Source organism: Dreissena polymorpha, chromosome 15 (genome assembly GCF_020536995.1).
Source record: "Dreissena polymorpha isolate Duluth1 chromosome 15, UMN_Dpol_1.0, whole genome shotgun sequence".
NCBI lineage: Eukaryota > Metazoa > Mollusca > Bivalvia > Myida > Dreissenidae > Dreissena > Dreissena polymorpha.
In genome coordinates this window covers 29,865,448-29,891,471 of record NC_068369.1, presented here as the reverse complement: position 1 = coordinate 29,891,471, position 26,024 = coordinate 29,865,448, and the positions used below count along the sequence as shown (strand labels likewise).

At 34.6% G+C, this 26,024-nt stretch overlaps 1 protein-coding gene across 1 annotated transcript in view; it reads left to right on the top strand.

The window, feature by feature from the left end:
- Positions 1-26,024, top strand: part of LOC127861278 (unconventional myosin-Ib-like) — an 88,401-nt gene that overhangs the window by 34,543 nt on the left and 27,834 nt on the right. Inside the window, exons 9-17 of the mRNA XM_052399727.1 lie at positions 2,131-2,215; positions 8,528-8,634; positions 10,559-10,706; positions 13,812-13,930; positions 15,761-15,922; positions 17,743-17,847; positions 18,566-18,628; positions 21,740-21,934; positions 22,985-23,099. Coding sequence (XP_052255687.1) covers positions 2,131-2,215; positions 8,528-8,634; positions 10,559-10,706; positions 13,812-13,930; positions 15,761-15,922; positions 17,743-17,847; positions 18,566-18,628; positions 21,740-21,934; positions 22,985-23,099 — 1,099 coding nt within the window. The remainder of the gene's footprint in view (positions 1-2,130; positions 2,216-8,527; positions 8,635-10,558; positions 10,707-13,811; positions 13,931-15,760; positions 15,923-17,742; positions 17,848-18,565; positions 18,629-21,739; positions 21,935-22,984; positions 23,100-26,024) is intronic.

Here is a 26,024-nt window from a genome sequence, read left to right as displayed (position 1 = left end):
GTAAGTGAATTATTCCGTAGGTTAATATGAGAGTTGTTACAGTAGTAAGTGAATTATTCAGTAGGTTAATATGAGGGCTGTTACAATAGTAAGTGAATTATTCACTAGGTTAATATGAGGACTGTTACAGGAGTAAGTGATTTATTTAGTAGGTTAATATGAGGACTGTTACAGTAGAAAGATAATTATTCAGTAGGTTAATATGAGGGCTGTTACAGTAGTAAGTGAATTATTCAGTAGGCAGTGTTTTTTTTTGCTTTTTTTTGTTACAGCCTGTGCCATTCGGATTGGGAAAATTAGCGCGATAAACCATGAAATTGGGAAACATTAAGCATTATAAATATGATTGCATGTTTGACAGCATTTTTATATTATTAAGTGCTGCTTTAATGTCTTCTTCCAATGAAGACAGCATATAGCTAATATCATTCCACATGCATATTAAATTGCAATAATCTATAGATTCTTAAATACACCATTTAATCATAACCTTTTCAAGAGTATTAATTTAATTCAGATTTTTTTTAAATTAAATATCATATGGTTAAAACATTAACAAACACACTTTAGTGTTTTTGCTGTGTTAATGATGTATTAAATGGAGTTAAAATGATACTTTTAATTTTTTCACCTTTCAATATCTTGCAGTTGCACTTTACATCCTCAGTTCAATGCTATTTCAGTCAAATGAACAGCGTGACAAACATAATAAAGCAGAATATGCATACGATTCTGATTATACACAGATCCACTAACATATAAATCAAATCATGTTTGTCTCTTTCCATTTTCGAACGATACTCATCTTAAATGCTTTAACTTTGTGAGTAGACTGAACTCCAATTTTTCCAACACTGGTTGCCGTGACGCACAGTCACTGTGCAGATTTCTAATAAATATTATTTTGTTGTTTTTTATTTCAAACGTAGTATTTTGCGTTAATTGTCACACGCATTAATTAAATTATTCCATAATAACCGTATGATATCCGTTGTTAATTTGAATCTTATTTATCATTTTCGCCGCTAATTGCAAATTCCTCGTCTGCTTGCCGCCATCTTGAACGTGTGTAAAAATAGGCGGTCTCAATTGGGATACATCGACTATCGTTGGTATCCTCCGCAATATAGAGATGTGTGGATAGCAACAATAAATCGTATTCGGCATCATTCGCGAAAAATACGTAAGTCAGTTGTCTTTCGGCGACGACTCGGACAAGCTTGATCGACACTCGTACGACATTATCGCTAAATGACATTGTAATCTTATTGGCTTTATTGGGAAAATTTAGTTATTTTTTGGGAAATTTTGGTCAGATTTTTGGGAAAAAAAAGTCGATATTTGCAATTGGGAAGCAGCTGAATATTGGCGGTAATTTTGGGCAAAAAAATCACTGGTAGGTTAATATGAGAATTGTTACAGTAGGTTACTATGAGGACTGTAACAGTAGTAAGTGAATTATTCAGTAGGTTAATATGAGCTCTGTTACAGTAGTAAGTGAATTATTCAGTAGGTTAATATGAGGACTGTTACAGTAGTAAGTGAATTATTCCGTAGGTTAATATGAGGGTTGTTACAATAGTAAGTGAATTATTCAGTAGGTTAATATGAGGGCTGTTACAGTAGTAAGTGAATTCAGTAGGTTAATATGAGGGCTGTTACAGTAATAAGTGAATTATTTAGTAGGTTACTATGAGGACTGTTACAGTAGTAAGTGAATTATTCAGTAGGTTAATATGAGGGCTGTTACAATAGTAAGTCAATTCAGAAGGTTAATATGAGGGCTGTTACAGTAGTAAGGGAATTAAAAATTGCTAAAGATATAGCCCATTTTCAGCACAGAATGTCTTTGACATGATCATTACAACCTGAAGCGATTTTTTTTTTCTCCTTTAATAAGTACAGTAAAATACTAAGTAATTAAAAAGACCCATGATTCCCAATATGAATGTTAAAAAATTTCATGACAAGAATTTTCCCAATTTCAGCGGTTTTTGCAATATTTTTTCCCAATAGGTATGGTGCCGGTACTTTTTCTAATTTGGCAAAAAAAATGCTGAATAGGATTTTTTTTGAAAATCCCTTCACAATGAAATCATGTTCAATATACATTTTTCTATATATATGCAGTCCCGCGTGGCCAGCCAGTCCAAGGGGGAGAGGAACTTCCACATCTTCTACCAGCTTCTTGCAGGGGGAGATAAAACCTTACTAGGTAGGCTGAACAGGGGCAATAATTCTTAGTTTGTTGAGCAAACTACTTTAGACTTCCCAGGCATTGATCAGAAATGTTATGCAATTGCCACTAAGTGCAGATGTGCAATGTAAAATAATCATGCACATTGGTCCATTTATTGTCCCATACCGGTTTCATCGGAGGGGACTTATGGTTTGCGCTCTGTCTGTCAGACTGTCAGTCTGTCTGTCAGTCCGTCACACTTTTCTGGATCCTGCGATAACTTTAAAAGTTCTTCATATTTTTTCATAAAACTTGAAACATGGATATATGGCGATATTGACATTATGCACGCCATTTCATTTTGTTCCTACGTCAAAAATTCTGGTTGCTATGACAATTTTTTTTTTTTAATCTGACAATGGTGGAGCCGGTAGGGGACATAATATTTGTTGGCAATAGTCTTGTTTCTAATATATTAGCCCTTACATAGCTGTTGGCATGGCTGCTTTGCCTGTGACAAAGTGTAGCAATTTTATTTTAAGCCACATTTTTGACAAAGTTGTAGTTGTCATTATAAGCAGCCGATGTTTAATATCCACATGAGCCGTGCTATGAGCTGAATGCAGATTAGCCTGTGCATTCCACGCAGGCTAAACATGGACAATACTTTTAACATAACCATGAATTTTTCGTTCAGAAGAGACTTTTTTTAAACGAAAAATAACATAAAAGTGCAAAGTGTCATCACTGATTCCAGTGATTCGTCTGTAGGGACTGCACAGTGCAAAGTGTCATCACTGATTCCAGTGATTTGTCTGTAGGGACTGCACATGGTAATCTGGAACGACACTTTATGCTCATACATTAAGCCCTTGACCACTTAGATACGTATTTTCATGCCTTTGTTGTCCCTTAGATACGTATTTTCATGCCTTTGTTGTCCCTTAGATACGTATTTTCATGCCTTTGTTGTCCCTTAGATACGTATTTTCATGCCTTTGTTGTCCCTCAGAAAATTAAATTTAATTAAAGACCTTTCTAATTAGATTCAGATTTTAAAGGCTTTATTTCCAACCCAAAGATACTGATGAGCAGCAAACAGCATAAAACCTGAACAGACTGCGAGTTACTCGCAGGCTGTTCTGGGTTTTTGCTGGTTGCAAACGCCATTTTCACATTGCTTCTTATGGGGGAAAGGGTTAAGCCCCATTTTCTCAGACTCATACATGTATGTAATTTAAAATAATTTCTGTTCATTCACCATTTTGATTTGTTTTGCCTTCTGTTTTCTATTGTTTTCTGTTCTCTTATTGAAACAGTAGTGGAGTGGCATAGAGGACTGTCATGGTTCACCTGGTAAACACACAGGCCAAAAAAAAGAGGTCCATTTCGAGTCTCCCGACCCTGTCTCCCGAATTGGCGCCGACCCTCAACTTTTTATTGGGGTCGCCAAAAAAAAAAGATGTAATATGAAGCAAACAAAGCATATATATACATGTATTTCTTATAATAAGCTTTAGTAGCCTTCCATTCTAGTACCTGAAAGACAATTTTTTTTTTTTTAAATCCCTTCCTTCCGACCCTGTTTTTTTCCAAGGAGACCCCAAACGGATCTAATTTTTTGGGGGGGCCACAGCAGGCAATAGTATCAGTGTACACTTGCTGGACCCTAATGAATCTTTGTGACAGATGTGAAAATCAGTTTTTCTTTCAATTTAAAAGATGACAAAAATAAAATATTGACTTGTTTTAAACTAAATTTTAAATTGAAAATTAAACAACTACTGATGAAGTGAATCATTTTTAGATGTATGTTTTTTGTAAAATGTTAAATTATAAGTGAAGCATACTTTGCGTCATATCTAGCCATAATATAACCATCTATTTAAGTGTACATACCATAATATTTGCATAATGGCAGCTATATTTATACATTCAATAGCAGTTACAATATTAAATGTAAAAATGTAATTGCAGTTAGAGATGTTTATATCCACTTTTTTAAGTATGTAACTGCAGTTTTATAACAATATGAATGTCTAGTATAAGCGTTTTGCGATGTATGTAAGACAAAAATTGTCTTAAAATAGAATTTTTAATAGAATGCTCAGCAAAGAATTGTACACTGCTTTTGTCTGCTGTTTAACCTTGCATGTGCAAACATAAATTGAATTATCGTCCAATGTTATCATTATGTTATGCCATCTACACTGCATCCACTTACCAATCTGTAACACCTTTTGGGAGTCTGGTAGCTATGTTTCCACACTTTGCAACAATTTTTGGAGACTTGTAGCTATGTTTCCACACTTTGGAACAATTTTAGGAGACTGGTAGCTATGTTTCCACACTTTGCAATAATTTTGAGAGACTGGTAGCTAGGTTTCTACTCTTTGCACAATTTTTGGCAGACATGTAGCTAGGTATGCAAACTTTGCAACAATTTTAGGAAACTTGTAGCAATGTTTCCACACTTTTAAACAATTTTGGAAGACGTGTATCTAGGTTTCCGCACTTTGCAACAATTTTGGGTGACTTGTAGCTATGTTTCCACTCTCGTCAACAAGTTTTGGAGACTTGTAACTATGTTTCCACACTTTCTGATAAGCAAAGACTTATTGATTTTCTTGACATGGAATTATTTTGAAATGTATAATATTATGTAATGGCTAATGTATCTGTTAAAACTGTAACTTATACTAGTGTATTTTCTGATCAAATAACAAAAAACGTTTTCAAATTATCATGATAAAATGTAAATGGTTAATACATATAAGATAATTTATTTTTGTGTGAAAACTTTGAAATACAGTGATATGGAGAGTCATTTACGGCTGGGAGTTGTGAAATTGCGAGGGGGGGGGGTCTGCTATGTTAAAAAGGCTGTAAAACGGACCTGAACCCAAAGCAAACAGATCTCATCCAAACCTGAAATTGTAAAAAAAATCTGAATTTCCAAAAAAAAAAACGATAATTTGTTTTTTCTCTCTTTTTGGAAATAATTGTCAAATGATTATTATATCTCAATTTTATTTCATAAACATATTTCAATTTCAAAGTATTTAACTTAATTTTATATGATTTTTTTTTACAAAATGGCCAGGAAAAGGCCTGATGTGCAATTATTTAGTTGGGGAAAGAAATCCCAATTTGGTCCTTTTTCTTGAATTTGTTTTCCAAAATGTGTCATTTTATCGATTAAAAAAATCCAATTGAACCAGACCCCACAATGGCCAGAAAACCTCCTGATTTGCAACTTCAGTAATGTTTGCATGGTGTTAAAGAGTACATCACTGTGTATGGCATATGGTTCAGGTTTTCTAAAACTTCCTTTATAAACATAACTTTAATCAGCATTAACATTTTATTTTCTATGTACATGCATTATTCCTCCAGACATTCACTACAGTTATCATTCCATTAGTACCTTATATATACATTCACATGTATAATGTTTTTTTCAGCTATGTTAAAACAGCTGTAAAAAGGACCAGATCCCAAAGCAAACTGACCCGATCCCAAACCCAAATTGTAAAAACAATTCCCAATTAATTTTCTTTTTTTTTTTTAAAGAAAGAAGTGTTTAATGATTATTATATTTCAATTTTATTTCATAACATCTTACTAAGTATATAACTATAGTTTATATGATTTTTTTTAACAAAATGGCCAGGCAAAGGCCTGATGTGCCAATATTTGTTGATAACAAATTTCTTAATTTGGTCCATTTTGTCAGTAAAAAAATCCAAAATTTGCAAATGTTAAAGATTTAGAAAATCCCAATATGACCAGACTCCTTTTCCCAAAATGGCTAGAAAAAACTCTGGTATTCTATGACCAGACTGTTATCATTATAGTTATAATTCAATTATTATCATATTTATCCGTTAACATGTATTCATTCCTTTACCAGACATGAGCTTCAGTCTGGATTTGAGTTTACCACATGTATCTTCATATGTTCCTTTATGTCATTGCATGCGGATTAATCTTACTGCACATCCACTGCAGCTTTTATGCTTTGAAATGATTCAGTGTCCTGTTATTATTTTGTATTTACATCGGTTTATTTTAATTCATTTATGGTGTATTAAATTGAATGGCTGAAAGAAATATTTTTTTATTTCATCACATGGAAACAAAAATTGTAATTTAAAAATTGAATGATATCTGTTATAAAAAGGTCTAGTGAACTGATATTCATTTTGCTATCAGTCAAAGAATTAAATATCTTATGCTTTCCATTGATATATAGGCGAATGACCGTGAAAATAGTCAAGTATTTCACTGTTATAAGCTGCTGAATTTAGCCATACATAACAAATATTTCAGATACTTGAGTTATGTTCCCTTGAATTTAGCCATTTCTATCAATGTTTTAGATGTCTTACTATGTGTCCTTGAACTTAGCCATTTGCATCACTATTTAAGATTCCCCGAGTTATATGCCCTTGAATGTAGCAATTTATAACAATATAATGGATATATGAGTTATCTGCCATTAAAATTAGCAATCTATAACCATATGTCATATTTCTTAGTTGTAAGCCCATGAAATAAGCAATTTATAACAATATTTTTTATATGATAGTTATTTGCCCTTCAATTTAGTCATTTTAACAATATATCATACAATGTATTTCCGAGTTACCGTAGGTTTCCACGTATAGAGCGCTCCCGTGTATAGCGCGCAGGCTGTTTTTAAATGCAAAAATGGAGAAAAAATATTTAAAGACAATAAAACCACCAAATCGGACTGAAAATGGCCGCTATGTACTATTGCACAATCCAATAATCTAGGTCATTGGAAAGCTTAATTAAGCATTCAAAATAGGAAGCGTCATTATGATTAGGAGCATGGGTTGCATAGCACTATACTTTTCTGACAATTTTGTTAATTTTTAGCAAAAGATTAACAGTCCATGTGCATTTCGTGAAAAACGTGAGAAAATAAGAAATAGTGTACATCGTGTGATTTTTTCTTCAGGGGAAAGCATGGGCATTACCCGTAAATTTGAATGTCGCATGGGAGACAGGGATACAGTTGTTGAGGTACACCACTGTTGAACGTTCAATATTTATACACACAAAATGCAATTGCATATCTTCACGTTAAGTGTCAATTAGTGTCTCAAATGTCAATAAGCGTCTTAACAAGTCGTGGCACATATTACTCAATAACATTTGCCAATTACGAAGTGCAAAGTGACCCCCTTCCACACCTACTGTTACCCGCAAAAAAGACCTCATTCGCACCTACCCTTGCCTGCTCTCCGGAATGGTGACAACAATCCCCATTGGAATTCATCAATAAAGAAGTGTAAAAACACAAACAAAGAAATGTCTGCAAGTTTATTCAAACAAATTTATTTTTTACCAAAACTTCTTCTACTGCATTCATATCTACCAGTAACGACTTCTTGTTGTTTTGACAATGGTCCCTCAGTCTGTACCAATATAGGGTGGTAGTTTTCTGGAAAAAAAACATGGTGGCCATTTTGATTATTTACGATTACACATATTTTTTACCAATTTAGCAGCCAGGATAGGGTTGTATCAATGTATAGTGCGCACCAGCTTTTTAATTTGAATTTTGGTGGTAAAACACTGCGCGCTATACGTGGAAACCTACGGTATGTGCCTTTGAAATTAGCAATGTAAAACAATATTTTAGATTTGTTAATTATGTGTCCTTGAATTAAGTCATTCTGAACAATATTATATATTTTTTACTTAAATGCCCTTGAAGCTTTAGCTATTTATAATTATGTTTTATATATCTTAGTTATGTGCTTTCAAATTCAGCCATCAATAAAACTTTTTTAGATTTCTAAGTTATGTGCGCTTGAATTTCAGACTCCCTGAAATTAGCAATATATAACAATATATCATATATCTGAGTTATGTGCCCCTGAATTTCAGACTCCCTCAAATCAGCAATATATAACAATATATTATATATCTGAGTTATGTGCCCTTGAAATTAGCCATACTAATATTATATCAGATTTCTAAGTTATGTGCCCCTGATTGCAGACTCCCTAAAATCAGCAATATATAACAATATATTATATATTTGAGTTGTGTGCCCTTGAAATGTGCCATACTAATATTATTTCAGATTTCTAAGTTATGTGCCCTTGAATATTAGACATCAATAAAACTATTTTAGATTTCTGAGTTATGTGCCCTTGAATTACAGCCATCAATAAAACTATTTTAGATTTCTGAGTTATGTGCCCTTGAATTACAGCCATCAATAAAACTATTTTAGATTTCTTAGTTGAAATTAGCAATTTATATCAATAAATATATAATATTACTAACTTATGTGCCCCTGAATTTCAGACTCCCTAAAGCTGACAGGCCAGCCAGAGGACTATGGATTCCTTAACAAGAGCGGCTGTATCCGCGTGCCCACTGTCGACGATGCCGACAATTTCAACCAGGTCAAGGTGAGGAAACCCGTCTCGTGGAAGTAATATTTTGAGGTCAAAGGTCAAAATTGGTTATAAAATAGGAGCTTGTCTAGACTGTTACTTTGTGATATGTCAAGCAATTTTAAGATAATTTGCAATAAATGATTACAATTCTACACATATCACCTGTCTCATAACATCATTGGGCATCGAACCCGGGACATCAATGTTGCATGGCAAAAATAAGACCAGAAATACCCAAATATGTCTGCGCTATGATCTGATGCAGGGATTGGGTAGATGGGGACAATTGTTGGTTATTTAGTAAATTGGTTGGTCAATTAGTTTGTCCACTCTACAGTGATTTAATTGAAACTTAAAACAATATGTTGTCACCATCAAGTGTATCTTTGCGGACACTTTTTTATCCCCTGTTGTCTACATGTTCCTTATTTTTTTGCCTCTGAACATAATCAAGATTGAAGTCGAGGGAGGGTGTGGGGAGTGGGGGCAGTGGAGGCTGGGGATTTTGAGGGGGGGGGGGGGAGTGGGGGCAGTAGAGGATGGGGATTTTGAGGGGGGGGGGGGAGTGGGGGCAGTAGAGGATGGGGATTTTGAGGGGGGAGCAGTGGAGGATGGGGATTTTGAGGGGGGGGGGGTTGGGGGCAGTGGAGGATGGGGATTTTGAGGGGGGGGGAGTGGGGGCAGTGGAGGATGGGGATTATGAGGGGGGGGGGGAGTGGGGGCCAGTGGAGGATGGGGATTTTGAGGGGGGGGGGAGTGGGAGCAGTGGAGGATGGGGATTTTGAGGGGGGGAGTGGGGGCAGTGGAGGATGGGGATTTTGAGGGGGGGAGTGGGGGCAGTGGAGGCTGGGGATTTTGAGGGGGGGGGGAGTGGGTGCAGTGGAGGATGGGGATTTTGAGGGGGGGAGTGGGGGCAGTGGAGGATGGGGATTTTGAGGGGGGGGGAGTGGGGGCAGTGGAGGATGGGGATTTTGAGGGGGGGGAGTGGGGGCAGTGGAGGATGGGGATTTTGAGGGGGGGGAGTGGGGGCAGTGGAGGATGGGGATTTTGAGGGGGGAAGTGGGGGCAGTGGAGGCTGGGGATTTTGAGGGGGGGAGTGGGGGCAGTGGAGGATGGGGATTTTGAGGGGGGGGAGTGGGGGCAGTGGAGGATGGGATTTTGAGGGGGGAGTGGGGGCAGTGGAGGATGGGGATTTGGGGGGGTGGAGTGGGGGCAGTGGAGGATGGGGATTTGGGGGGAGGGAGTGGGGGCAGTGGAGGATGGGGATTTTGAGGGGGGAGTGGGGGCAGTGGAGGATGGGGATTTTGAGGGGGGGAGTGGGGGCAGTGGAGGATGGGGATTTTGAGGGGGGGGGAGTGGGGGCAGTGGAGGATGGGGATTTTGAGGAGGGTGGAGGGGGGGAGTTGAGGCTGGGGATTTTGGGCGGGGGGGAGCGGTAGGGATTTGTCATGTTTGTTTCAAAGCTCTAGTTATGACCTGAACCTGTGCTTGTTTCTTTAAATAAATTTAGGAATTCAGCCTAGTTCTTTTATTTGCAAAATATCATGTGAATTTTACTAAATATGGGAAGTAGAGGCTTTTTTTCTTGCTAAAAATTACTTTTAATTGAGAATAAAGGTTATTTAAATATTATATTTACTTATGTTCAACTTTGAGAGCTACAAAGGTAGATGAATTAAATTAAAAAATTATTTTTTGAAACCTTAAATTGGGAATTTTAGTTGGATTTTTTTTTGAGATTTCGAAGGGGCCCAATTTTTCCCAAAAATTTGACAACCCAAATATAAAATGCATGTATATCTTGTAAACTATGTAAGGTATGGAGCGGGATGCCCTCGATCCACTCTTACCAATTGACAAGGATAATAAAATATGTTGAACGTTAAAAAAATAATAAAAAAAATAATTTTTTTTTTTGACATACTTGTTCTTTCAGACCGGTATGGAGGTGATAGGCTTCACATCTTCAGAAATCACAGACGTTCTACAACTGGTCGCAAGCATTCTCAAGCTAGGGAACATCCGCTTTGATCACCGTGGCAACGCTGATGGAACCGACGGCTGCACCATTGCCAACATGGCTGGTGCGCTAGTTTATTGTGTCGAATGTTTAGCTTAAACCTTTTATTTTAAGCTCGTCTGTTTTCGGAGAAAACCCGAGGTATTGTCATAGCCAGCTTGTCTTGTCCGTTGTCGTGTTGTCCCCTTTGAGCTATTACCTTTACATTTTGTCAAGGTTTTGAACATTGCCTCTAAAATCAAAGTGCTTCAACCTACAACTTTGAAACTTCGTATGCAGCTGCACCTTAACTAGCTCTACATGCCACACCCATTTTCGGGTCACTAGGTAAAAGGTCAAGGTCACCTCTAAAAATAAAAGCTTTCATTTATTCAAAACTGCACCCACAGCCAAGCGTGGCAACCGTTATGCGGTGCTCTTGTTTAGCTAAATTTCCTCGAAAGTCCGTTTCCTGGGCTAAACCAGTACTTAATATCTTTTGTAGAGATCTAAAGAACGCTCCCACCTTGGATACTGAACCCTCTGCAGACACCATATCTTCTGGTTTTCCCAATGTAATATTTTTGGTCTAAAATATCTCTAAATAGCACCAATTACTGACTCACAACAAATGAACTTGTCAAGTTGTGGAAATATATAAAATAAGCATTTGTAATTTGCAATTCATTTATCTATACACTGTAACTCCAATATAACGCGCTCCGTTATAACGCTGAATCCAATATAACGCGGAGGGTGCTTGGATCCCATTTTTTCTCCAACCTTCCATTTGATTTCTTATTCAAATCAGTAATATGCAACTTCATGTATTTTCAGACAATTCAAAGATGGCGGCAATCACATGTTGATTGCTTTATTCAACTGTCCGTTGAACCGATTATAATCGCCTCGAGGTTAAACAACACCGACAGCTAATTGGTGTTAATCTGTTGTGTAATGTCAATAAAGGTGTGAAAAACTCGCGTGTCAGTGTTTATTACATGTATTCCTCATCAGAGCGGTTCAGTGCGATAATTTCCATAAGTTAAGTGCAAGCGGGATAGTTATACAATTAAAGTAATTCAAAACGATTGAAACATTCTTACTTTTATATGGTTGCTGTTTGACTATATTAAATGAGCGGCTGTGAAATATACTGCCTACTGTATATAACAACTTTTTCTGTCATTTCATTATCATTCTAGTATTATGTCATTTAATCTTTCAGTTCGTGTATAAGAAATTAAATAATGCAGACAATTTATTTACATGCGAACGCAGTGTACCGGTAATTGTTAACAGAGTTTCACTTTCATTTTCGCGCGGTATCAGAAAGTCCCCGGGAAACACGTTTTTTGCATGCGTATGACGCAATGAAACAATTTTTTGTACATGAGTCGTATTGCATTCAATCTAAATTTAAAGTCGCGCGTCCAATGAAAGCTCTGCCCCATAATGCACTGTACTCTTAACACTTCTGAAAATGGCATATATGCGTACGGTTGTGTTTACGAATTTCTTAAACATATATCGTCATTAATGTTCAAGATTATTATTTTTTAAGTGATGTTGCAATTTAAATGGATTATCGGATAAATGTGCACATAAGAAAAGCGGTATGTATACTGTTATCGATACGATTCGGTTTATATGCATGTATTTGCGTCAACACAGCATGGCAATATACATGACCTATATTATAGGCTATTCTATACCTGTTTTTTATAGCGCCCTGCAGTAAATGAGCTCATAACCTATAACGCGGATCCGTTATAATGCTGTCTTGCGGCTTGGACCCCATTGACCGCGCTATATTGGAGTTACAGTGTAATACCCTATAACTGTATCACTTACAAATCTTTCTGTCATTATATGTTTGGAACATTTACTATATGCATTTTTCCTTTGTATTGAGCTTAAATGTATTGAAAACGTGACATACTTCTATATCGTATGTATTAAGACAATGTTCTTATGTACAAGTCTAAAAAAATATCTGTTCTGTTCAGTACTGTTCTTTGCATTGATATTTGTTCTTGAGGCTACATTTTGTGCAAATATAGCCTGGGCCTCTGTATCAAATACATATAGGATCATGCATGAGTGGTCGTTTTGTATTGAATTTATTAAACGAGTCATCTAAATAAAGATAAAACGAGGCTTGCCGAGTTTTTATCTTTATTTCGATGACAAGTTTAATAAATTCAATACAAAATGACCACGAATCTAACATTCTATTTATAACATGACCAACAAATTTTCTTTTTATTTTATGCTCTTTTCACCGTTTATTAACATTGTAAAAGAGTTTGACTGAAGAAATTCGCTGGAATAATGACGTCATTTCGTAAAAAAAAATGACGTCATTTCAGTTATATATCTAGTGTAATAACACCCATGTAATAAACAAAATTGAGCATTACGTTATAACACTCCTGGAGTGTAGGTCATGTTATAATTATGCTTGATTGGTTATTGTCGGCTCGGTCACTACTTAAATGTACACCTAGTATTCTTAAGAATACTTAAATGTACCCCAAGTACGGAAAATATTCTAAAACGTATCAGGCTCATTTAGACTGTACCCGAGTTTTATTCCCACCCAAAATTCAATGTCGTAAAACGTAATATGAAACAAAATTTCTCTTTGAACAAAACCCTCAACATTGCTGTTTGAGTATGAGTTTCGATGATATAGAGGCCATTTTACAAAATATTGACATAAATACAAACATAATTAATTTTTTTTAAAGCTAATATAAAAAAAATATTTTCTGTACAATTTGCGGGTACATTTAAGTATTTTGACCAATCGAGCTATACTTATGGCTCTCTAGTAAATATTTGTTTATTATTGGCCAACAAACAAATCTGTGTCATCTTTTTATAATGCGGGAATCTGGAGACTTCTTAACCGTGTAGGCTTACAACTTCCTTTTTTATTTCATTAAAATCAGAACTGTTGTTTATTGTCCCATAGACAATTACAAATCACACTTTATACAATTTTTAGAACTGCACTTGCCTAATATTTAATTAAGTACATCAGAACCAGTTGGATGTTTATTATTCAATATACAAAGATTAGTATAACTTGTGTGAATGAGTTACATAACTGGCAAGATGTAACTGAAATACTGTTAAAAATGGCGAAAAATCTATGGTTTTTCCATTCTCTGGTTCCCTGTAGATCTGGGCGAGGTGTGTGAGTTGTTGGGCTGTGTGGGAACCAATCTGAAGGAAGCTCTCACCCAGAGAACGGTGGAGGCAAAACGGGACAAGGTCAAGACGGACTTCAGTGTGTCTGGGGTATGTGAGATGTGTATATTTCTTCTTTTGAGAAGTGTTTCTTGTTAATTTCTCAATTGACCAGGGTTGTCACTATTTCTTGTAGATTTGCCTAATACTGTAAAATCACTATTATTTCTGGGACAATAGTTTTTGTTTATTTCGTGGATTGATTGATTCTGGAATTAACAAAAATATATCGAACAATGACTTTATAATATTTTCCAAAATATGATATCCAAACATATCAAGTCCATGAAAAAGTTTTAAAAAAATTCTTGAAGACAAATATAAATGATTTTGCTGTAATTTGAAAATTGAGTTACGCTTTTCCTGTATATTTTAAGTCAATTTATTTATTGAGAAATTTATTAGGTTTTCTAATTAGATATTATTGAAAACTACTTTCTTGCAGTTTTGCGGGTGGAAATTTATCTTTTTAAGTGCAATTACTTGTAGATTTGCTTATGGAATTTGATGTGTAAAGGCATTTTTCTGCAAAGGGAATTCAACTGTTTTGACCAAATAATAATGATAAGATAAAAATAATCATTAAGTGAGAGAGGCATATTTCAGGCGATGTGTACAAAAGACACCATTTGCAAGGCCATTTACAGTTGCCATTTTGCCTGGCTTGGCCAGTGTGCCAATTCTTTATTTGACAATAAACAATAAAAATAACATTTTTTGAATTGAACGTGGCACTAAAGGCCAAGACACACTCTGCAATACCATCTGCATTTGCCTGTTTATCATGCTGTGTGTCAATAATTTACTTTGCTTATAATCAAGTAGTATAACAATCTCTTAAATAAACCTTGAGACTTAAATGACCCTTGGGAAAACTTTGCTAGATTAATGTGCGTACAATGTCATTCCAGATTAGTCTGTGAAGTCCATACAGACTTATTATGGGGGGCACTGTATGGCTAAATGGGATTTTAGTTTTGAAGAGACTTCCTTTAAACGAACAATTCCATAAAATTGGAAAGTTGTATGCGTGATAAGCCTGTGCGGACTTCTCAGGCTAATTTGGGAGTACACATAACGCACAGAATGAGGCTAAATTATTTGCCAATAACCGATAAATAATACATGTATATTCCCTTAAATGAAAGTGTCATATTAAGTTTAAACCTATTTAAGCTCGATTGCATAGAAAGCCTAAGGCTAATTAGAGACGCTCTGGAGTCGGTTTCCTGGGACTAGAACCAGTACTTGGTGTTTATTTGGGAAAGACTAAACAAGGCTTCCACTGTGGGGATCAAACCTGTGACCTCTGGATCGCAAGATGGACACCATTTCTAATTGTCATATTTCAATCTGTGTATATTCAACCTAAAGTCATCTACGACCCCCAATAGTTCACCAATTTGTATAATCGGCATGTTTTGTTGTGTCTTTCTGACGATCTGGTAATAGGCCGTGTCAAATTTTAACGCTTCTTCAATCTTCTGAAACATTTGGTGCCAGAAAAACGTCCATAAAAAAGTATTAAAAAAATAATGCCTTATTCTGGACTGTTTTGGTATTTTGGTGTGTTTAAGGTTATCATTCAGAATGTTTTCAGAAATTTTAGGGTATATTTCCTTAACCCTTTACCAATTAGATATATATTTTAATACTTTGGTAGTCCCTTAGAAAGTTAAATATAATGTAAGACCTTTTTTACTAGATTCAAGTTTTAAAGGCTTCATTTCCAACCCTTAGATACTGATGAGCAGCAAACAGCATAAAACATGAACAGACTGTGAGTTACTCGCAGGCTGTTCTGGTTTTATGGTGTTTGCACATTGCCATTTCACTTTGCTTCTCAGTGGGAAAGGGTTAAATGAAAGTGTCATTTTTCAGGCTGTGTATGCGCGGGACGCACTCTGTAAGGCCATCTACAGTCGCCTGTTCTCCTGGCTGGTCCAGCGTATTAATGATAGTATCAAGGTCAGGAGGGGAGGCCTGGCAGTCAAGACAAAAGTCATGGGGGTGCTGGACATTTACGGCTTTGAAGTGTTCCAGGTAGTTAAAGTCCTGATTTGTAGGTTCCGATGTCCTCATTTTTTTGGAACAAAGTCTTTATAACTAGGTAACAATGTCCTCATTTGTGGGTAATAAGTCATCATTTGGAGGTAACAAAGACTTCATTTTAAGGTAAGGAATTCCTAATTTTTAGGCAACAAAAGCCTCATTAGTAGTTAACAAAGTCCCCAATTGTTGGAACTGAGTCCTCATTTGTTTGTAACATTGTCCTCATTTCTAGGTAACAAAGTCCTCATTAGTAGGTGATGAGGCCTCATTTGTAAGTAAAGAAGTTTTCATTTGTTAGTACTAAGTGCATATTTCAGTTTCTTTCAGGCTGTAACGGTTTTGGGCTGAGTGCATATAGCCATTTTTATGTTGCTTATGTATGGGAAGGTGTAATAAAGAACATGATATGGTTAAAAATAGCAGGGTATATTCTGAAGCCATAATTAATATAATAATAAAATATTCTGCTGTTATATGACTGAAATACTGTTGAATATGGCCGACAATCCCAATCTGTCACAGAACAATTCATCATAAACTACTGTACCAATCTGTCACAGAACAATTCATCATAAACTACTGTACCAATCTGTCACAGAACTATTCATCATAAACTACTGTACCAATCTGTCACAGAACAATTCATCATAAACTACTGTACCAATCTGTCACAGAACAATGCATTTGAACAGTTCATCATAAACCACTGTACCAATCGGTTACAGAACAATGCATTTGAAAAGTCATCATAAATTATAGTTCTGGCTACCATAACTTTAAATGTCGCTTTTTATGATTTTTTAATGGCTCGACTTTATAGTTATGGACCAACCCTAATAGGAAAGTCAACCAGAAATTCCCGAAAAGTTGACAGTTAACAAAGACTGGTCAAAAATAGCTTTTAAATGCAGTTATTGGCCCAAATCAACCACCTGATCGGAAAGATTGACATTTTTCACATTTAACTGATATATTATTTCACAAAATACTATCTTAAACATTTAAGATTTATTTATTATGCTCTTACACATCGAGAAAAACAGCGATGTGACAGGCTTTCTTGAAATGGGAATCTCCCGAGATTTCACGGTCATATGACGTTATTTCTATTTTGAGTAACATACCATGTGCTCAAGTGTTTTCAACTTCAGGATGACATTTCCCGGTATTTTAGATTATTCTGGTTTGTTTTGTAAACAAATTGTAGTGTAAATACAAACTCAAAGTAAATACTATTTAAAACTACCTGATTCACACTGAAATCAGTCTTATAATCCACCAGACGTAAGTTGTTAATCACAAATAATAAATTTCAGAAAACGAAATTAATGTTTACAATTTTAAGCAAAAATGTCAAGGTCGATCCGAAAGTATCCAAATGAAAACTCGTCACGTGACAAAGCGACAATGGCGTCAAAATTGTGAATTTCATACTGATGAGAGTTATTTTCATCTATTGTAAGATGCATTTAAAACATTTGAACCTTAAAGTATTCCCCGATGCAGTAATTTATATTCAATCACCAATATATGTAGAAATGTATCCAAGAAAATGTGCTTTCTTTGATTTATAGCGAGACATAAATATGTTACGACTCTGGTTGACTTTCGATACGGGTTTGGCTTCAGCGTACAGGTCTGTCAATACTATATAAACTGTACGCTGAAGTTTCTTTAGCTACATAAATTACTGAACCAATCTGTCACAGAACAATGCATTTGAACAGTTCATCATAAACTACTGTACCATTTTGTTACAGAACAATGCATTTGAACAGTTCATCATAAACTACTGTACCATTTTGTTACAGAACAATGCATTTGAACAGTTCATCATAAACTACTGTAATGAGAAGCTGCAGCAGATCTTCATCGAGCTCACCCTGAAGGAGGAGCAAGAAGAGTATGTAAGGGAGGTAAGTTATGTTTCATATGTAAGGAAGGTAAGCTATGTTTCATATGTAAGGGAGGTAAGTTATGTTTCATATGTAAGGGAGATAAGTATTGTTTCTTTGTAAGGGAAGTATTTTTTTTTTATTTTAAAGGGTAAATAATGACTTTTATTTAAGCATGGTATGATGTGTTTTCTATGTAAGGGAGGTATCTAATTGAGCTGTTTATGAAAGGGATGATGTGATTTCAAGGGATGTAAGTAGTGTGTGTCTTTTAGGTAAGGGGTGTAAGAAGTGTTTTCTAAATGAGAGTGCTTTTCTAAATAATTCAGTGATTGATATTTGTGGTGACCTTATGGGACACATTTATTAAAAATCTAGCGTATTAAAAATACATTCTTTGAAGGTTAACAAAGTTATTCATTGCATGTAATGGAGATAAAAAAAAATTATCGAAGGGAGATGAGAAGTCTAATGCATGTAAAGTATAACCTGCCTTATACATACAGTATTTAATAAAGGATGCAAATAGTTGTTTGTATGAGAGATTGCCCCAGAATTAAGCTGGCGTAATACAGAAGCCCAAGTATGTTATCTAAGTGAATTAAGTGGTAATTTCTATGTAAGTTTGACAACAAACGGTAATTGTTAAGCAATGTTAATGTGATTATTGATTGCATTATGATATGAATTAAACCAGGGTGAGTTAAATGTTTATGACCTAGTTATTCTTTCGTTTCAGGGTATAGAATGGATTCACGTGGATTATTTCAACAATGCAGTCATCTGTGAACTCATAGAGAAGGTATAAAGTTATTATATTTATGTTTTAAGCATATGATTTATAGTATAAATAATATATCATGTCAATGAGTAGTAGTAATAAAATATGGTAACAAATGTCCATCTATCAGAATATTTCAAATACACCATAATGTGATAAATGGGCTTTGATATTATATGTATGAGGTGTATGCAGCCTTTAATTTTAACATACATTTTTTATTAGTAATGCAAGTATATTAGCGAGATTTAAAGTATCAAGTAAATCAATAAGACTGTATAATATGTGCATGATTTTCAGTCGGATACAACTGTAGCCAAACTTGTAAGTTTATGTAGCCCATGAATTTGGGTGAATGTCTTGTAATCGTATAATCATGTGCTGTGAGAAGTCTAGCGGTGAGTCTTGTGGTCACAATAACGACCCATAACGGAAATGGTTGTGGAAGTCACTATTAATCTAGCAAAGTTTAATATGAAGTATATGCATATATAAAGTGGAAGCATATATACTATTGATACAGTGGATATATATAGTGGATATATATACAAAAATGGATGCATATAGTGTATGTATATATAAAGGGGATGTATATATAAGTTGCAACATATATATAAACAAATATATATATATATATATAGTTGATGCATATATAAAGTTGATGCATATGAAATGTGGATGCATATATAAAGTGAATGCATATATAAAGTGGATACATATATCAAGTTGATACATATATATTATATGTATGCATATATTAAAGGTATAACATAATTGATACATATATAAAGTGGATACATATATAAAGTTGATGCATATATAAAAATGATACATATATAAAGGTGATACATACAGTTGGTGCATATATAAAGTGGATACATATAAAATGTGCATGCATATACAAAGTAAATGAATATATAATATGGATGCATATATAAAGTATATACATATAATTGATCAAATATAATGCTGATTCATATATAAACTGGCTGCATATATAAAGTTGATACATACATAATGTGGATGCATATATAATGTGGACACGTATATAAAGTTGATACAAATATAATGTGGATGCATATATAATGTGGATTCATATATACTTTGGATGCATATATAATTTGGATGCATATATAAAGAGGATACATATAATGGATGCGTATTTAAAGGGGATGTATATATAAATTTTGAAAGTGTATAAGTTTATGTTTATAATAAAAAAAATAAATAACCTAAAAAATAAGTAAAAATCACCACAGGAAAATTATTGTACCACATAGCTCGGCTATCATCACGTTGTTGGTTATGATGGCAGGCATTTGATCGAACTATGCTAGTTCCAGTCAAATCTCTTCCTGGAGGTTTACTCCATAGAATCTGATGTTGTTTATACTATGTGGAAGTGCAAGACTTGAAGAGACGTTTTTTAAATATATTTCAGGATATTATTTGCAGAGTTATGTACACTTGAACTGAAGCAAATTTGGTACTCACAATATTGAGCATAGGACTCGAACAAGTCTAGCTTTTTCCTTTATGTGTATCAGCATACAACTGTATGATTATGTTGTTTATAATATGTAAAAGAGTGAGACTGTTTTGTGTACCGTAATTACTCATAAGTTTTGGACACCCGTTTTTTAGCAAAAAATAATTATTATTTATCGTATAAACCCTATATTTTTGGACATACCTGTTTTTGTCCATAATTAATGACTCCAATTTTTCGGACCGTATATTTTACAGCGCTATTTTTACTAGATTTCTACCCTGTTTTCCCTTATCTTTGACTCTTTTTTCATGGTGTTTTACAACCGGATTAGGGTCATAAAACCTGGCAGAATAGGGTCATAAAACCTGGCATAGAAGGCCCCGAGGGCAATGGACCATTACAATTGCGTGATTGGGTAGATTACCATATGTACGGGTAATGAACAATGGTTTCAACCAACATAATTTGAAATGATATCGTATTCAGGAAGGAGTATGGTTGTTTTTTTTATAACGTTTTTATATACCATTTCAGTTTAGAAATTGCAAATAAGTGAAGTTATATTTTATTTAAAGCAGAGAAAGGTGAGTACAACACAATACAATTATTGCAAATTTATTAATGCGTTTTATTAACAAGATAATAATTGACAAACATAACATCCATGTCTCTAAATTTTCAGACACTAGTACTTTTTGAATTTTTTTCGGACACGAAGAATTTTGTTGTTGTTGGAATACTTAGAGTAATAACGGGTTGTCGCAATATTTTTGGCAGAGTTATGTGCCCTTGAATGTAGGCAAATTTCTGTTACTTCCGTGATTGAACATGTGTACTTTGAGAGGCAAACATTTTTTTTGTATAAAACACATGTTTATAGAAGTTTAGTTTTTTCTTTGTGACTGCATACATTATTTGTGTGTGCCTTAAAATATGTTTTTAAGAGTTATGTACACCTTGCTCTTAGGCAATTGTTCAATTAATCAACTTGAAGCTGTTGCGTCATTGTGTGCGATCTATGTGATGTAGCACACACCGACATTTTCAGATTATTTTTTCGTAAACACAAGTTTTGCACCTTTTTATGATTACTCGTTGGACACTATTTTTTTTTGTTTTGGGGGCTCGCTTATCCACGAATTTAAAACAGACACATCGGAAAAAACCCAACGTAAAGTTCCTTTTTTTTCAAAATCAGCAATCCATGAATTTACCTGTCATCAAAAAAGTCATGTTTTGAAAAACTACAACATTTCATGCTGAAATCCTCTATCATAGGACCCGACCCTGTTCTCAAAGTTGGGACAAATGTTGTAACATTTTACTATTTCTTATATTTCTTACACTATTTCTTGTATTTCTTACACTATTTCTTGTATTTCTTACACTATTTCTTGTATTTCTTACACTATTTCTTGTATTTCTTACACTATTTCTTGTATTTCTTACACTATTTCTTATATTTCTTACACTATTTCTTATATTTCTTACACTATTTCTTGTATTTCTTACACTATTTCTTGTATTTCTTACACTATTTCTTGTATTTCTTACACTATTTCTTGTATTTCTTACACTATTTCTTGTATTTCTTACACTATTTCTTGTATTTCTTACACTATTTCTTATATTTCTTACAGAGCAACGTGGGCATACTGGCTCTACTGGACGAGCAATGCCTGTTGCCCGGCAACGTGACTGACAGGACGTTCCTGGAAAAGCTGAACCAGAAGTGCTCAAACCACCCACACTACGAGAGTCGTAGTCTGAAAAAGAATCAGAGTGACCGCACGCTGCCCCACGATACATTTAGGCTCAAACACTATGCTGGAAATGTAGGAATTGTTAAACTTGTACTTAGTTTTAAACCTATTTATTGTCCCCTACCGGCTTCACCGGAGGGGACTTATGGTTTTCGCTCTGTGCGTCTGTCTGTGAGTCTGTCTGTCACACTTTTCTGGATCCTGCAATAACTTTATAAGTTCTTCATATTTTGTCATGAAACTTGAAAAATGGTCAGATGGCAATATGGAGATTATGCACGTCTTTTCATTTTGTTCCTACGTCAAGAATTCTGGTTGCTATGGCAACACTTTTATAATAATCTGACAATGGTGGATTGCATAGAAAGCCTAAGGCTTATTTGAAACGCTCTCGAGTCTGTTTTCTAAGACTAGAACCAGTATTTGGTGTCTATGGGGGAAATCTTAAGAACACTCCCACAATGTGGATCGAACCTGTGACCTCATGATCACTTGGTGGACACCATATCCACTTCACCACTGCGACTTCAACATATAGGGGATGTTTCGTTATTCCCCACCAACGATTGAGCGATATAGTTTTGGCGTTGTTTCTCCGTTAGTCCGTCAGTCCGTCCATCTGTCACAAATTTTGTATGGTTATATCTCAGAAACTATTTAAGATTTCAACATGAAACCTCATATAAATGTGGAGAAGGTGTATAGATATAAATGAGAATAAAGCGGGGGATATCAATTTTCTTGTTGTTTTACTTTATATTAGAGGTTGTGTCAAACTGCTATGTTACTCTATATTAGAGATTGTGTCAAACTTCTATGTTACATTGTATTAGAAGTTTTGTCAAACTTCTATGGTACTTTATATTAGAGATTTTGTCAAACTTCTATGTGACTTTATATAAGAGGTTGTGTCAAATTTCGTCGGGTTGTGTAAAACTTTTAAGGTTTAAATAAAACTTCTTGGGGTTGTATCAAACATCTAGGGATTGTGTCAGAATTCTTGGGTTGTTTTATGTTTCTTTGGATTGTATCAAACTTGTATGGGTTGTATCAAACTTCTAGGGGTTGTTTCAAACTTATACAGGCGCTATTAAACTTATAGGGGTTGTATCAAACTTGTAGGTGACCTACCAAGTTGAGGGATTCATTGACAAGAACAACGACCTTCTATACCGGGACTTATCACAGGCCATGTACGGCTGTAAACATCCACTCCTGCGAAAACTCTTCCCTGAGGGTAAGTTCCTTACCGCAATAGATGAGTCTCAAGATCCCACAGAGTTTACAGAATACAGTATTGTACCAAGTATTACAAACAATAGTGTATAGCATGCTTCTGATTTTTTGAATGAAAGAAAACAAGTTTAATTATAAGGAAAACTGGCAAATCGGACTTCAAAAAGATTAAAATTTTGGCAGAATGCTTCTTGTACAGACCGTCGTATCATTGTTTATAATGTCGTTTTAACATAATTGACATGCAAGTGTTTTAAATAATTATCCAAAAATAGTCATTGTGTTAAGAAAATGCCGGTTCGTTTACCCACAATATCTAGCGAACACTTTTGCAAATGTGATGTTTACTTTGGAGGTTAGGAAGAAACTTTGTCTTACAATCATCCAATATCAGGCATTTTTAAAGACATCATGTATATTTGAATACCTTAAATATCATGCAAACAAATGTGAATGTGTGGTAAATAAATTAAAATAAAAAACCTCGAACTAATTTGAAATGTAATATTTTTTGCTTTTTGCTGTAAGAACCTCCGTCAATGTTGTAACGTGTACTCTATTACTATTTTCTTTTATGTGTTTTTTTCCCAATAACAAAAGCTCAGATTAAGATTTTTTGTAAAATGATTGTAATACACACAAGTGTTTGGCGGGTGGCCAATTCACTGAAGCACTATCAATATGTCATAAAACAACATTTTTCATCACTTTGAAAAAAAAATGTCTGATATAATATATATGATCTTATATCAGAAAAATATTATTTTGCCAAAGTGATAAATAATAAGTAAATATGTTGTTTTATGACATATTGATAGTGTTTCAGTGAATTGGCCACGCGCCCAACACATGTGGTATTACATATAGCTACATATTATGGCATAAATGTTGTGACACTCTCTAGCCATTATATTTGGGACTCGATCTGGAAAAATAGGGCTGAGTGCATGTGCATAAAGTGTTGTCAATTAGCCTACAGTTCACACAGGTTAATATGGGACGACACTTTCCTTGTACTCTTGATTGCACAGGCTAATTGGGGCCACTTATTGGCGCGAGCATTAAGCCCAGTTTTTTCTCCAGAGCGCTTGCTCATATTTGTTTAATTTATTTCAATTACCTTATAAAGATGTCAATTTCAACTTCAATTTAGGCAAGGATTCCAGCGACAGTTCTTCCAAGACCCTCGTTCATGCATTAAGTATGCGTACAGTGCACATGCACACCGGCATGTATTTGGAAAGCATCCATAAGTTTGAGCCTTTCTCACCAGACACCTCTCTGCCTTGAATTATCCACATCAAAATCTTAGCCATTGCTATTTTGTTTGCAGGTTTCAGTAGATTGTCATTTTTATTTTAGGAGTGATCAAAATATGAATATCAAAACATGAATATCGCCCTGAGCTGCACTCTTTGACATTATTTTTATTTCATTTCATTTTTCTTCATTTTTTTTTTAAATTTAAGACATGATAAAAGTCGGTCTTTTTACCAGACAGCATAACAATTGGTAAAACAGGTTTGTTTAAATGGTCTTGATAAGAGATTTTTAATACATAAGTAATAACACATATAATTTACTACCATAGCAAATTTTTTGGAAACTCTAAAATACAAAATATAAATGATTTTTTGAATAGGAACTCCGGTTAGCATCCTTTGTCCCTCGTAGCTCTCGTGTTTCTAGTTTTGCATGACCTATTTTTATAAACCCCACTATTATTCTCATGTTGTCTTTTTCTCACTCCAAGCTTTGTTTCCATTGTAACCAGAAAATCTTACCTTTGCAACAAATTACCTTATTAGTGTGAAAAGTGTGTATTTAATTTTACCTTGCATAAGTGTGAAAAGTGTAAAGGGTATTTTACGTTGAACAATTCAGTTGCCAAAAACACATGTATTGGAGCACCCGTTGTGCTTGTTAAAGGGTGCTTGGCCAAGGGTTTGAAAAATAAAAAAATTGGTTATGCTTTGGTACTTATATATGGTTATTTCGGTTGCTTTACAATTCATGGTGCGCTAATGACGAGTATTTTGATTGTGCATTTGGATTCATGTTTTTGCACTGAGCTTCATTTATCAAATACGTGAAGTATGATAAAATGAACAACATAAATCTGCAATAGGCTTATGAGGAATAGGAATTAAAACAATGGATTATAAATAATATAAAAATCATTTATTTATTAATTGGCACTTAATTGCGTGACTTACAAAAAAACTTTTATTGTTTGTTTGTTGACATGAACATTTTAATATTTCTCATCTGGAAAAAAGAGGAATTTGTGTCGGTCTTTTTTTTAAGTGTTTGTGTTTAATTCACAAATTGTTCAATCCATGAAATCAGTGAAAATAAATGTCCCAGGAATAATATGATATCACAATAGGTTGGACTTGTGTACAATTTGGACTACATTGATTTTATCTTTCCCGGGCAATAAAAGGAGGATGCATATGGTAGTTTCATATTGTGTTAAAAAAATAAGGTTAAGTTATTCTAAATTATTGAGATATGCAAAGCCATACTCTCTAAAAAATATCTTGATTTACTGGAAGATGTGTTTTCATCTGACGGCACTCGTTATGATATTCTTTTCTCAGCCTTTGTGCAGGGCAAGAATTGATGTTCACTCAGAAATGACATTTTGTTTTAAAATGGGAGACTACTTTGGATAACTTGCGCAAAGGCATGTTACGCTCAGCTAATAGGTGCATGGATAAAACCAGGGAACTTTGAATAGTGTTGAGTTCTTTTCGAAATATCACATGATGTACCTTTTTAAATTGTTTTAAATGCATTCAGCTTATAATGCTCTCTAACAAAATTATGGCTATGGGGTCCCTTTTTTCACAATTTGGCTTTATTGTTTACTTTATTTGAAGGTCACACATTAAATTATGTAAGGATGGAATTAGTATATTGT